The 14,988-nt window shown below is 43.7% G+C and overlaps 1 protein-coding gene across 5 annotated transcripts in view; it reads right to left on the reverse strand.

Annotated features, from left to right (window-relative positions):
* The window catches only part of lsp1a (lymphocyte specific protein 1 a), a 389,495-nt gene that overhangs the window by 36,550 nt on the left and 337,957 nt on the right, over positions 1–14,988 (reverse strand). For all 5 annotated transcript variants that reach the window (XM_068046220.1, XM_068046217.1, XM_068046218.1 and 2 more), the window contains 2 exons: positions 4,233–4,325; positions 177–285 (listed from right to left, as the gene is read on the reverse strand). In XM_068046220.1, the coding sequence (XP_067902321.1) occupies positions 177–285; positions 4,233–4,325 (202 nt within the window). The remainder of the gene's footprint in view (positions 1–176; positions 286–4,232; positions 4,326–14,988) is intronic.

Here is a 14,988-nt window from a genome sequence, read left to right on the forward strand (position 1 = left end):
TCAGCAGGTCTGGCAGCATCTGTGGAAAGAGAAGGTCCTTCCGAAGAAGGGTCACTGACCCGAAACGTTAACTCTGCTTCTCTTTCCACATTTGCTACCAGACCTGCTGAGTGATTCCAGCATTTCTTGTTTTTATAACTGATTTGCTTCGTCACATCAAAACAGATAGAACTTACTTGATTGACTATTTGAATCGGTGCTGTGTTCATCATCAGCGATGGCAACCTTCTCATACTTGCCATGACCAGTCACCACAAACTTGTACTTTGCACCAGAGGGATGATTCTAAAATAAACCAGAAAGCACGATTATTTTATTTTGAATTACTTATTGTAGTCAGAGATACACGAAAATAAATTAAACTCGGCTTAGTTGATATTCTGCAGATATAGGCCTGGAGTTTTCAGTCAGCGGCGAAGCAAGGGCGGCTGCCACTGACTTCAGAGAAAGCTGACTACAAAGATCTGAAATCTCTATGGCGTGGCTTTCCCCGTTCCCGACCATAGTTTAACTCTGGCACCAAGTCAAGAGGATGTCTTGGCATGCAAGAGCAGTGATGTCAGTAAGCAGGTAAGGAGCCAATCATGTTGATGAATTCACACACAGCAAACCAGGAAGTTGAAAGCACTGAATCCCTTGACTTTTAATTTAAATTTTCAGCCAGTGAAATAAATGACTGTAATTGGATTAAAATAGAAGCTAAAATGAATTTAAACAAACTTAAAAAAAAATTGTTTTAATGTTTTTAAAAGTATGTGTTGTTTTTATCATTACGGAGAAATTTAACATTCATTTAATATAAAATTAGCTTTTCACAGCCAGTGAGTGTGTTTAGCAGTAATTATGAAGTTAGTATGCTATTAAAAACCCAGTTGCACCTCATTCAACAAATTGTAACTTTCTCAAGGGCTTTTAATGTGAGACGAACAGCGTAAAAGTGGAAGTTTTGCCAAATCATGATTGCAATCAAGATTGCAGTCTGTGAGAAGCTTTACAACACATCCTATGGAGGAGCCTAGACTCACTGACAACAACTTCTGGACTTTCACATTATTCTGCACATATGTGGATATCCGAAGTTGCTGTCAGTTTCAGTGGCATAATGATGGTGAATGCTGACAGCTTCACCATCATTACTACAGCAAAATCCGGGCCACAGGCTGATAAAAATATCCTCAATAATATTAGTATATTATGACTGAATTTCTAACTCATCGTATTATACAAATTTTAATTTCAAGTAATAGAATTTGGGATGTGCTTCGGGACACTTTTATGTCAAAGGTGCTGAATCAGTAAGTTGTTATTGTAAAATTCTGCATCATTGCATTAATTCTGGATCTTGGCACTGTCAAACTGATACCATTAGTTTGTGTGGTTGCCCACTGGCTTCAGTCAAGTGAGCAAAGATTGTAACAGCATGGGACACAACAAAAGTAGTACTAAGGATGTCAAAATGCAACATAATCTGTCACTCCCCACATCATGGAGCAAATTTTATGGAGGGTATGGGGGTCTCGGCCACCAGCTGGAGAGTTGGTGAGAGACCCGTGTTGCCTCCCTTGGGGAAGGCCCGCCGGATTACAAAGCATGCAGACACTTGAAAGACTACCGGTGGGCCTTTCCGAGGATTAGGACCCGGGGGACAGGAAGTTCCGCCGAGAGCTGCCAGCCAATCAGAGGCCAGCAGCTCTTTTGCTTGGCAGCACCAAAGGGGAGGTGGTGACTGCTGCCGGAACAGCAACAACCAGAGGACCAGGATTGTGGAGTGACCCAGAGCAGAGGTAAGTGATAGTGGGAGCGGTTTTGTGGGGTGGAGGTTAAGGGGGAAGTAGGTGTAGGGGGATCGCAAGCAAGGATGGGAGTGGCTCTCAGCAGGCGCCCTCCCTTCCTGATGCCAGGTTCCTTGATCAGGCACCGAGTGCCTTTTAACGAGGGGCACCCCCTCCCCCTGCTCGGGAGACCTTGTACCAGAGGGTTTGCATCTCATGCTCCCTGCTGGGTTAATACAGCGGCGGTGGGAAGAGGCCCTTTATTGGGCATTAATTGCCCCTTAAGGGTCTCAATTGGCAGCAGGGCAGAAGGCCATCCAGAGGCCTTCCCCCCACAGATTTAATTGGGGTGGAGGCAGGAAGATGGCAGGGTCCCCTCCTGCCAACATCCCATCCTTTTAAATGCCCTCTCCACCTCCAAACTTGCCACAGGGGAAAGCATAAAATACCGCCTCAAGAGTGTGTTTTTGTTTGCTCTTGAGTTATTTCAACTTAAGACAAGAATTTTCCTACAGTCTGTTTTCTCCATTCATTCTGACTGGAAATCATTTTACCTTCCAACCTATATCTTACAGGGAAATGTTTTCAACATAAACACAAACGCGTATAAAACTAAAGGGAGTAGAAAAAGCTTCTCGGGTATAAACCATTGGCAGCAGATCGGCCACCTGTTAACCTCAGTGCCTGATAGTTAATTCTACTGCAGTGAATGAAACTGAACATCAGGAGCTGTGTACAATTGGTGACCGATCCAATAACACCCAACTTGCACCATGGTCAGAGACGAATTTCTACCCCAAGGTGTCTCATGTTTGCCAGCAAGTTTAATTCAAAATCAATGAAAAAAAAAGGTGGTATATTTCAGTCCTGTATAGTTACCATCTTGGAACCCCATTTAAAGTAATTTAATAAACAGACCTCCTCCCTATCAATCCAAATAATGTAAAACAATCCATTTCTATACAGGAATTAAACAGGGGCCAATGCAAAAACACATCAGCCAACTGGGCTGGGCTGGAGCCTTCAGAACAGTTGAAACAAAAATATGTTTGGTCTCAAAATAGCCAAGCTATAGCTTTCGAGAGCTGCTCCAACTGGAGAAAATGTATCTTTAAATTACGATCGGTCTTCAGGTCGCCCAAAACAGATGCTAAATTTTTAGATGCTCATCCCTTGGACTAAATGAGCTGTAACTGAAACTGTGTGCATGATATACCAGACATTGGGTGTGCATATTATCACCTTATATATACTAAATCAGTAGCAGACTAAAATAATATGCACAACTTTATTCTTCACTACAGATCTGATGACTTTTATTTGTGTAGTTGTTTCTGGAATATTCTACCCCCCAAAAAGCAATCATAGACTATCTCCTTCGATTAGGAGTGATGAGATCAATCCACGCACATCCCTTTGAAGTTTGTCATGCATTGCCTTGGTCAGTCCTCAAATTGAAACTGTAGCATGCCAGAGTTGCAGTTATCCAGTTGGCCCAACTGCTTAAACAGCATTCAATTCTACCAAACTTGTTCTGTCTGGTCCTCTTCAAATCATGACATTTCCACTGGGGTCATTAAAAATAGAATACATCTGTTTGACCCACATCCGACTTGAATGAGAGTATAGAGATGCTGGGCTGGATTTTAAGGGCTCCCTGAGACGGGGTTGGAGGTTGGGGGGCCTGCCGCCTTGCTGTCGCCAAGCCATTTTGTCGGGGGCAGGATAGGCCGATGACAGCCTTCCAACCCAGAGGCCAATTGAGGCCCATAAGTGAGGGCCTCATCCTCCCGCTGCCAGGTTTCAAACAGTGACGGGGGTGCCTCCGCCACGCAAGGATGTCACCTAGTAATACGCAGGCTTGGGTGGGGACACTCCTCCATGGACAATCTGTGGCCCACGGAGGACCCCCGCTGAGAATAACTCCACCTCCATGGACCCCCCTGTCCTTGCACTCAACACCCACCCTCCCACCACCCCCCAACTTACTGGGGCCTTGCAGACTGGCCCCGGTGACTCTGCCTCACCTACCTTTGGCTGGGGTTCCAGTGCTGGGTCTGAGTCCAAGACCTCTGCAGTATTGGCAGTGGTCACCGCTCCCAGTAGCGCTGCCAATACTGCTGAGCCACAGCCCTGTCATTGGTAGGCAGCTCTTGGAGGTGGGACCCCGTCTTTAAAGGTACGGGGATCCCAGCGTATACCCCTTAGATACCAGAACAATGCAAGGCCGCGAGGGCAGGGTGGGGGGCCTCGAGGCGGGATTCCACCTGCCATTTTGTCTTGGCGCCAGAAGCCCCGCTGGTGTCACAAAATCCAGCCTGCCAAGTTTGGTGGGGGATGGGTACAGGATTGGGGTAGTCTTGCATGGATTATACAAAGATTCCATTGAAAGGTCTATTCTCTTTCTAATGCTTTTAGTTGGAGTCTTCTGAACACCATGACATTGGCTAGTTTACTCACCTTTCCAATATTTGTTGGTTTGGTGAGAGAATGGGAATCAGTTTTGTTCTCCCAAATATTCTTCTTGCTCCTCACATCCCCTATCTTAATTTCCTGTAGAAACACAAAACAACAATTAGATTCCACTCATTGGGCTGCATTTTAAGTCTGCTGCCGAAGTAGATCCCCTGCGATGACGTGGAGAGGGTGGACGAGCCGCCGCAGGCAACGGCGTCTGTCGCCGATGCGCAGGTGCCATTTTTAAAGGGCTTACATCCTTCAATGCACATTTAAAATATAAAAGGACAGGTAAGATTATGTATCGTAAAACTAAATAAAATAAATGTACCATGCACTCGCCCACCCTCTCAATGGTAAATCACAACATTCCTGCCCTTTTCCCTCCCGGAATACAGATATTTAAAATTTGACCTCCCCCCTCCTCTCGCCAAAAGTTTGGCACCGTTGCACTTTACCCCTTCCCATCACCCCCCGACCAATCTGCATCATTGTTACCCTGCTCTCCCCTCCCGCACAGAGAAAAATGTCCTCCTCCCCCTCCCCACAGGTGTTGTGCCACGTTTGCCCGAACGGGGATTTGAAGGTGCGGCATTGTCGGCTGCCCGAATGAGGATTGATGTGGCGATTAAGGAGGCGACGGGCCCCTCATTAAATCAGGTATGTAAATTAGTTTACATATTGAAATGGAGGTCCCGTCGCCAAGTGGCAGGGCAGCCGCCATGAGGTCTCGCCGGCACCGCCGAGATTGTTATGAGGGTTGGCCATCGGGGTTGGTGGCGTGCCTCTGCCGCACCAATCTTCATTGTCCCCCTGCCAACATTCCCAACAGCGGAGGGGCTTTAAAATCCAGCCCATTATCTCATTATAGTAGGGAAACAAGCATCTGGGACATGGGGGGGTCCAACCATTTGCAACCAGAGTCACACATGTGCCCCCCTTGGACATTGATCAAACTACTTCTAATCTTGTGGGGGAGGGGAGAAATGGAGCCTATACAATTAAAGGGAAGGTACTGTGTTCTTTTTGAAGAATGACACAAGATTGATCAATGTGAAATTCCATTCATCCAGATTTTTTCAAACACGATTTATCCAAATAAAAATCTACACTGCATTTCTCAATTAATTACAATTGTTACATTTGTCATTCTTTTCCACCCAGCTTACTCGAGTCTTTGCTTGGCATTTAGATTTTGAATTACTTTCATACCCATGACCCCATTCTGTTTACCTTTGTGGCTGTCCTCACTTATCTTAATACCTAGGTAAGCCTTCGATAATATGTACAGGATAATGAACAAAACAAAACCTGTTATATTTTACTTATCTTATTCTTTCACAGGCTCTCTCTCATCTTCAAAGAATGAATACAGCATCATACCTTCATACTATATTTTAAGTTTAAAGCGATTAAATGAATTTACGTAATAAAAGACGTAAATAAGTAACAGTCATGGAACAGTTATATTTTGTAATAGAAATCTTTTGAATTAACAGTGGTCAGCACCGCAGCCTCACAGCTCCAGCGACCCGGGTTCAATTCTGGGTGCTGCCTGTGTGGAGTTTGCAAGTTCTCCCTGTGTCTGCGTGGGTTTCCTCCGGGTGCTCCGGTTTCCTTCCACAAGCCAAAGACTTGCAGGTTGATAGGTAAATTGGCCATTAGCAATTGCCCCTAGTATCGGTAGGTGGTAGGGAAATATAGACAGGTGGGGATGTGGTAGGAATATGGAATTATGTAGGATTAGTATAAATGGGTGGTTGGTGGTCGGCACAGACTCGGTGGGCCGAAGGGCCTGTTTCAGTGCTGTATCTCTAATCTAATCTAATCTAATCTAAACTCCTCCTCATATAACTAATAAAAGGATACAACTCTATGTTCTAAGCTAACCCTTTTAAGTAGCATTTATATTACATGGTGTTTATTTTCTTACATTTGTGACCACTGCGAAAACCTTTGTTAACCTAAAATATCTCTTCGAAGCTGCAAATGGATTTTTTCTTTCTCTTAGAAGTTTCAAATTGACCAGGTCCTTCTCTCAAACTGACTCCTAAATTGAAACAGAACATCTCCTTTTCCTGGGGAAAAAAACATTTCCCAGACTTTCTGGATTTTGAATAATTGATTGCTCAATCAATTTTTTAATTGAAAATCATCTGTCAGTCGTATAGAAAGTGAACAATCTGAACAGTATTAAAATTTCATTTGATCCTCTCAGGGCTGTAACTGATGAAACTTGCAACATTATAAGATAAGCATGGTACCAGAACTTGAACCACAGTCAGTTTTCAGAGTGCTTATCAATGACGGAATTTAAAGGAACAGCCACTGAAGTAAAACCAAACACATCTGCTACAAAGGGATTGAACTATTGGGAAGGAATGATAAGGGAATTCTGTATGATGGGAGCGAATGAGGTTTTTTTTATTGGAATTATATCCAAAGAATTGCAACTTCTCAAGTTCTATAAAATGGGAATAAAAGAGCAGTGCATTCTAAACAATGGGCTGAATTTTACACCACCCCAGCGGGTCGGATGGTGGCGTGCGGGCGGCGTAAAATTGAGCGGGAAGGTCCAGGAGGCCTACCCGCCCCGCTTCCGCCTCCAGTCAAGTTTATGGCGGTTTGTGGGGGGGGGGGGAATGGCCCGCCCACCCGAGGCTAATCAAGGCCCTTAAGTGGCCACTTAATGCCCCTCGCCCACCTCCATGGGTATTTTACCCATGGCAAGCAGGCGTGCTGGGGACGTGAAAGGCCACCCAGCGATAGCTGCTGGCCTTTCCGCGCCCTGCGATGGGACATGGCAGTCAGGCACAGGGTGCCCGATTGAGGGCCGCCGTCTCCCAACACACACCAGGACCCAAGACGCCCTCTACCCCAACAACCACTCCAGCCTCACCAGGGAAGGACCGACCACCCTGGTGAGGCAAGCCCAACATACCTTCCCTCCAGGCTCCATGGCGTCGGCTGGGCTGCAGTCCCAGCAGTGGCCACCGGTCCCGGTGGCGCTGCTGGGACTAAGAGCTGCTGGCCCGCTGATTGGCCGGTAGCTCACTGAGGCGGGACCTCCTCCCTCAAGTGGGTGGAAGTCCCGCCTCTGGACAATTAAAGCCCGGGGACCCGTAAAATGCAGGACGGATCCCCGGGCTAGGTGGAAGCGGGTTCACCACCAACTTTCACATCGGTGGTGAATTCCGATCCGCCTAAGGTAAAATCCAGCCCAATGAGTGAATAAGAAGGAGATTTGTTCTTTGGGATTCCAAATTAAAAGGCTAGATTTCATGGTCAGCAGTGACGCAACAACACTCATCACTGGCTTCAAAAGAAAACTGACCACAAAGTTTTAGCCATTTCTCTGGTGTGGATTTCTCCTTTCCCAATGTCAGTTTGAGGCTGGTAGCAAATTAAGTGGATCTCCAGGCATCCAGCAGCAGGGATGTCATCAAGCAGGGTAAGCAGCCAATCACACTGAAGTATCTCACAAACAGCAAACCACAAAAGTAAAAACTACAGAATCCCTTCACTATTAATTTTTAATTTTACAAATAATAAATGATTGGGACATACACATGGGATTAAGGTAAAAACTGAAATATGAAACAAATTAAAAAAAATATTTGGATCATACTCAAGAAATTTGAAATTCAACAAATGTAAATATACTGTTCCAGGCTAGTGTGATTCTTTAGCAATAATTATGAATTTAGCACACCATTAAAATCCCAGTTAGCCCTCATTCAACAAGGTGTAACTTTTTCAAGAATTTTCACAGCAAGACAGAGTGTGTAAGATCAGTATTCTCATCAGTTCAATGATATCTAATTGATTGCATTCTGGAGGAACCTCAATAGCACACCCTCCAGAGAAACACAGAATCACTGACAGCGACGTCTCAATTTCTGCATTTAACGGCACATGTACGGACTCAGTTTCAGATGAGTAACGACAACAATCATGACGACTGCAAAATATGGGCCAAAGTAAGTAACTTATCTACAATTTCACCAATGTAATGAAATCTCTATTAATCCCCATAATACAAGTGATTTAACTGGTAGATATTGGAAAATGGTGGTAATCAAGGTCTCTACATATTGATTTTGTACATATGGTGTAGCACACCCTGGTCCCTTGAACAAAAGCATACACAGCATATACCGGGCGGCACAGTAGTTAGCACCGCAGCCTCACAGCTCTAGGGACCTGGGTTCAATTCTGGGCACTGCCTGTGTGGAGTTTGCAAGTTCTCCCTGTGATTGCGTGGGTTTTCGCCGGGTGCTCCGGTTTCCTCCCACAGCCAAAGGCTTGCAGGTGATAGGTAAATTGGCCATTGTAAATTGCGCCTAATGTAGGTAGGTGGTAGGGAATATGGGATTACTATAGGGTTAGTATAAATGGGTGGTTGTTGGTCGGCACAGACTCGGTGGGCCAAAGGGCTGTATCTCTAAATTAAATAAAAACAATACCATTAATGTACATTGAGCCTTCCTAGGACTGTGTAACTGATTTATATTGAACAGGATGAGATTGGTGTTACTGGTTTGTGCAATAAGGCAACATCTTATCCAAGGCTTTAAGCCAGGAAAATTCAGCTGGATAACTAGCATTTCAATGTTGCTAGTTTTCATCTGATTACAGACCTAATTTATTCTTGAATGCTAGTGCAGCATTAACAATTTTTCCATTTAATAGAAAATATTTTGAATACACCCATCATGAATTATTCCAACATTTTGAAAAGGAAGGGGTGTAAAATAATGGAACAGTTAAAACTCCATGCTAAAACAAGCTAGAATAACACATCATAAAACTCAGCCTCTACATTGGAGATGGTGCAATCTAAAAAAAAACTGCCTCTGCTCACCAGATGTTGAGTAACAAAAGAAAAAAAATGGAGTTGCATTTATTTAGCAACATATCACTACTCTCAATATCGTCTTGCAGCACTTCAGATATAATGAGTTACTGTTTTTTAAAACCTCAGTGAGTGTTTCTGCAATTTGACTAACATTTTCCTTACAGAAAGATCCTACAAGCAGCAACAAGTTGAATGACCAGCTGATCTGTTTTTTGTAACCTTGGTTGCAAGAAAATTGAGAGTCAGGTTTCCTCGTTGTTCTTCAGAAAGTATCTAAAATAGTCGAGTTGCATCTCTAACTTGCACTTGGACCTTGTTTTCACATCTCACCTGAAACACAATATCTCCAAGTTCTGCCAGCCACAGGGTTATTAACCTACATGCTTAATCCTGGAATATAACTTGAAGTCACAAACCTCTGATTCCAATGTAAGACTACTCGTAACTAAATTAAGCTAAAACATCTGATACAATTATTCCAATACATTTGACTGAATAAGAAGTGCCTTACTCAGGCGAGTTGTTAAAGACAAATTAATCTCTCTCAGCTGTACTCTAATTGTCTATCAATCTTAAAGTACAGCTGACATAGGTTTAGCTATACAGCCAATGATAAATGTATGCCAATGTTATCCAGCATGTAACCAATGGAGACAGCCAGTAGGGGGTGTTATTGTCTTACAACCTCAAATTATATCCTATTCTGGTTTTCTCTGTGTCTGGTATCTTGGGTGGGAATACTTCCAGTTTGGATAATTTATGCATCAATGAACTACTTCTGTCTCTGCGAAAAGGCATCAAATTTTGTATTCAAGTACAGTACCGTCCCAGAAGGCTGACACTCGAGTTTCAATGAACCTCAGTTTTTGGACTCATGTCATTGAGTTTTACTAAATCTAAAAATCATGCTCTACTTTTGTTTTCAGAAGCATAAACTTACATCTCAACTTTCTCAATTTTTTAGAATGGAGTGAATTTTTATGGCCATTAGGTGGTGAATAGAATAAGTTTTGATTTTAAGAACCAGGGTCAGTAACCAAGCAATAATAATAATAATAAAAACAAGAAATGCTGGAACCACTTCTTCGGAAGGGTCACTGACCCGAAACGTTAACTCTGCTTCTCTTTTCACAGATGCTGCCAGACCTGCTGAGTGGTTCCAGCATTTCTTGTTTTTATTTCAGATTTCCAGCATCCGCAGTATTTTGCTTTTATTTCAGTAACCAAGCACTTGCAGATAAGGTGTAGTTCAGCCACTTGCAGAGTAGAGTTCCCTTGGCCTCGTGCTTTATTTCTAACTTCAGAAGATGACATGCCAGTCATTCTTGTGCTCTCTTTGAATTACAGTCAATTTGTACTGAATTGTGGGAGTTTTTATGCTTTTTTTGCCTGCCTCAAGGAACCAAATTGAAACTGTCCACAGTTTATTCACATAGGACAGTTACAGTCCAAGAGAGCAAGAAAGAGGAGGCTTACACTCCGTAGATAATTTAAAAAGGAGCTTGGTGGTGAAAGAACCAGAACAATAAACTTCTTTGCCTTTAATTTTACTGATATTTTTTTTTCCCTTGGATGTGCCATCTACTGTGTACAGAAAGTAGGTGGGATCTGGGTTTGTACCTCATGGTCAGTGATCTCCTGGTTTTATTCACCTTATGGGGTCAGAGAGGAAATTTCCAGATTCAAATAAAAGCATAGGCCAATTCTGAGGTAATCAAAAAAGACCTTGTTTTTAAAGTTAAATAATAAACTCTGAGCAATATCATACCGCCATTCATATTTTAAAGAGTGGCAACATAATCACCTCTTTTAAATCAGTTGAAAACTGACATTCAGCACTAAATGCACAAATATATGGAAGTCAGCCTTTCCTCAATTTCACAAAGGTGAGAGTAGGCAGTGTGTTCGCTGCTGCTCACTCACGTCACTGTAGGGAAAATAATAGTTGATGTTGTATCTATTGGTAAATATAACTGACATAACAGAGGAACCAGTGCCTCAATTCAATTCAATTCAGAGAAAATGACTTTGGCCTCAGGGCACCTGGCAAAGGAAGGTCAAAATATCAACTCATTTTCCTGCTCCTAATCATTGTCCAGTGATCCCTCCTAGTGTTTTTAATCTGGAGCAGCATTTTCACTTTTGAAGTGAGATTTTTTTCTCCTTTTTGTCCTGAAGGCTCTGACTCTGGCTGGGCACAGTTCCAGAGGCAAAATTATCTTGCTCAAAGGTCCTTCTTTCATGCATGAGTTGAGACCGTGACTATTCAGCTTATTCCTCCACAAAAGGCAGCACATCCTGTCCCCACCCAACGCCCACATATGTGAATTGAACAAGATCAGGAGATGGAGTCCTACCTGATGATTTCCCCTCTCTCACCTAACATCACCAAGGCCAATTATAGCCAGACTCACAGCTGAAAATTATACTTTAAAAATAGGTGTCTGTAAATAGTTTTACTTTACCAGATAATGACTGGCAGCAAACATGCAGATGTCCCCGCAGCAGGCTAAGCTTGCAAACAGCCTGCCTTACTTGTCTTATTCTACAGGCAGCAGAGGTCCACTCCTTTGCTTATGTACTGTCACCAGATTCAACAGCTTCACCATTAGCAGCACTAAGAGGCCACATAGTGGTACTTTCCTGGAGCACGAGCAGCAATGTGAAAGGTTCTTATAACTTGTAATCTGCTCTCTCTCCTTTTAGTAACCAGGCCTGTTAACTGCACAATGACCGACAAACATTTGGTATTAATTTTCTGTTAGAAAAGTTAACTGCAAAGTCATGTAATTTGTCAGGATCATTCTTCACTAAAATCAGGTTACCATGGAAAAGATTGGTTTGCTTTGTAATGATTTACCTGATACTATTGAAAGAAAATCTCTATTGAGCTGCAATCCTTGAATTTAAGGCAACAGAAGGTCTATTTGTTTGCTCCTTCAGGCCACAATGGAGTGCTGCATATCAACCGTTGTACACATGACAGCGAGGGGACCTCAGCCGAGGTTCTTATCGGCTTCCGCCTGGCTTTATTGTATCGAAACATATGAACCAGAGAGAACTAAGAGTTGTAAACATTAGCAGCAAGCCACTGCATAACATTGCAATGAATTCATGGGGACATCAATGAATATTACCATTTGTACAATGTGGCATATCCAATAGCAAGCAACTGTGGGAGTCACTTCAAACTGTAATATAACTGAGGAGTCGTGCATGCCTCCAGATGCACAGAACATCTTGGAACAGATTTTCCTTCATTTTTCCACACATTTCCTGGTCTACCCAAAGTAGCTAATTGAGGGAATTTGGGTAGTAAAGCTGAAGCCATAACCCTGCCCCAAGAAAAGCACTTGAGCCATTTTCCTCTCTCTTGCTGATGGTGGGCAGCATTACCTGCTACAACCCCACTGTATTCCCAATGAATGATGGTGGCGAGGTGGGATATGCTTCATTTCCCTCCACTACTTAGTAGTGGGCACCATGAGTAACAGCATCACTATAAAGCAAGCATTGGGGCCTTCATATAGTGGGCCACAAGGCACCTGAGAGAAACTTGTGGTTAAGTATTAAGGAATTTTTATATTAAAAAATTAAAGTTTTAAAATGTGTTTAAGGTTATTTCAGCATTTTAAAGGTATATTTATGAAGTGTAAAGCTTAATTTTGCAATTGGACCAGAGGAACCTTCAGGATCTCCAGAAGCAGAGCTAAGGTTGAAGGATTGTGGGGGAAGAGGTTGGGGGTGAGGGGGGGAGGTGTCCAGACTTGGCTGATTTGGCACAGAATAGCCATGACACTGCCCTCCAAAAACCTGTATCCATTTGTGTCAGGCTTGAAATTTCAACATGATTGCAACTGACAATTTAAAAGTTACGTGAATAAATTGTTCGCAAACAGTTTTAACTGAGTCCTGATGTATGTAATTGGCAACTGCAAAGTGACTGGGTGGGGGGGCATGATTCAGGTCATCGACCTAAAACATTAGCTCTGTTTCTCTCTCCACAGACGCTACCAGACCTGCTGAGTATTTCCAGCACTTTCTGTTTTTATTTCAAATTTCCAGCATCTGCCATATTTTGTTTTTCATTTGTTTTTTTTTAATTGGGGTGAAATGAAGCTGAGGTTTGAATGTTTAATACTAGGAAATATTACCTTCAGATCTGGATTCCATAGCTCTACTCCTCAGTATAGCAGGCTGCCCAAAAATAACAAAACATTTTGGGTGGAATTTTCCCAGGCAAGGGGAGGTGTGCTTGGGCATGGCTGGGGAATCAATCCCCTAAAATTGACATCGGGGCAGGATCCTGGCATTATCCCCTACCCTCCACCCCCACAACAGGTTTCATTGGGGCAGGATTGAAAGTGAGCAGCAAACTCCCTTTGATTGGCCGGTAAGTAATTAAGGTACATAAGAAAAGCTAATTAAAAACAGTTTTCAACCTCAATCTAACAACTAGGGCACCAGTTTCCTGACCTACCAGCAACTTGTCAAGATCATCAAGGTGAGTACACAGTGGGAAGAGCTTCGTCAGTGAAACTGACAAGCTGGGAAGGCTTTGAATAGTTACACTGAAGATCTCCAGCCATGGCCAGGTGAGAGGCTGCTCTTCAATGCACTTCTTCTCCCACGGAGTGATATCACTGCTTGACAAGTGACTGCCAACTTCTTGGAAGGCACTCACCTGTCTAGCATTTCACTCACCTTCAGCTGCACTTCCCCGCTGGCAGCCTTCGCTATTGCATGGGAACAGCTTATGCAGCTCCACCTTTCACCTCTGATGAGGGGCAAGAGCAGAAACCACACCACCACTAGCAGAACCATCAGCAGCAGGAGCAACACCAGTAACAGCAGCCTACTCCTCAGCCGTCAGAAGGGATAGACAACAAGATCCAGTTCAAGGAGGAGAGATGCCCAACATATGATCTACAGGCAGAGGATCAGCTCTCTCCACATGTCTGAGCACGAGTGCCTCAGGTTTTCATGGCAGGTCGCTGCTGACATCTGCAGCCTCCTGGAACAAGACCAAGACCTCATTCCCAGTGGACCAAGTGGGCACACATTTCCAGGGGCTGATAAAGTTCCTGTCACTGGATGGCCACCCCGTCCCTCCCCAATCTTGCTAGGGTTGTGTGCTCTCCTCTGCAAAGAGAGAAAGCAGAGACTTGTGAGCGTTCACAATGGCTTGTGTGGAAAGTGACTGTGAGGCATGGGTGTGAGAGGGCAATAGGATGAGTGTGAGTGTTGGCTGCTCAGATGGAGGTGTGAGGTGCTGCAGAAAGAGGCATTAGTGGAGCTGCAAGGTGTGTTGTGAGGAATGCTGTGCAGGATAATGCTGGGAAAGTCAGAGCATGGAGCTTGGCACCTGAAAGTGTTATGCCACTCATCTTTGCTGCCCTCTTGGTGCACTTTCTCCAGGTTGGAGGAACACATTTTTGCTGTTAACTTCCTCGACCACTTCCATCCACGCTTGCTTGGATGGAGAGATTGTCTTTTTCGTCCAGTCCTAGGGAAAGATCACCTCAGATCCCACAGCAGGATCTCCAAGTAAGAGTAAGAGACCCGGGGAGCAGCCATCCCAGGTTCCATCTCTGTTGCTGTAGTTGCTGGCAGTGATGGTGGTGTAGTGGTAATGTCACTGAACTAGTAATCTAGAGATCCAGGCTAATACCATGGGGACATGGGTTAAAAATCTCACCACAACAGCGGTGGAATTTAAATTCAATTAATCAATAAAAATCTGGAATTGAAAGCTGGTCTCAGTAGTGGTGTCATGAAACTAGCATTGATTATCATAAAAATCCATCTGGTCCTTTAGGAAAGGAAATCTGACATCCATAGCTGGTCTGGCCTATATGTTACTCCAGACCCACAGCAATGTGGCTAGCTCTTAATTGCCCT

The sequence above is a fragment of the Heterodontus francisci genome, chromosome 14 (genome assembly GCF_036365525.1).
Source record: "Heterodontus francisci isolate sHetFra1 chromosome 14, sHetFra1.hap1, whole genome shotgun sequence".
Taxonomy (NCBI): Eukaryota; Metazoa; Chordata; class Chondrichthyes; order Heterodontiformes; family Heterodontidae; genus Heterodontus; species Heterodontus francisci.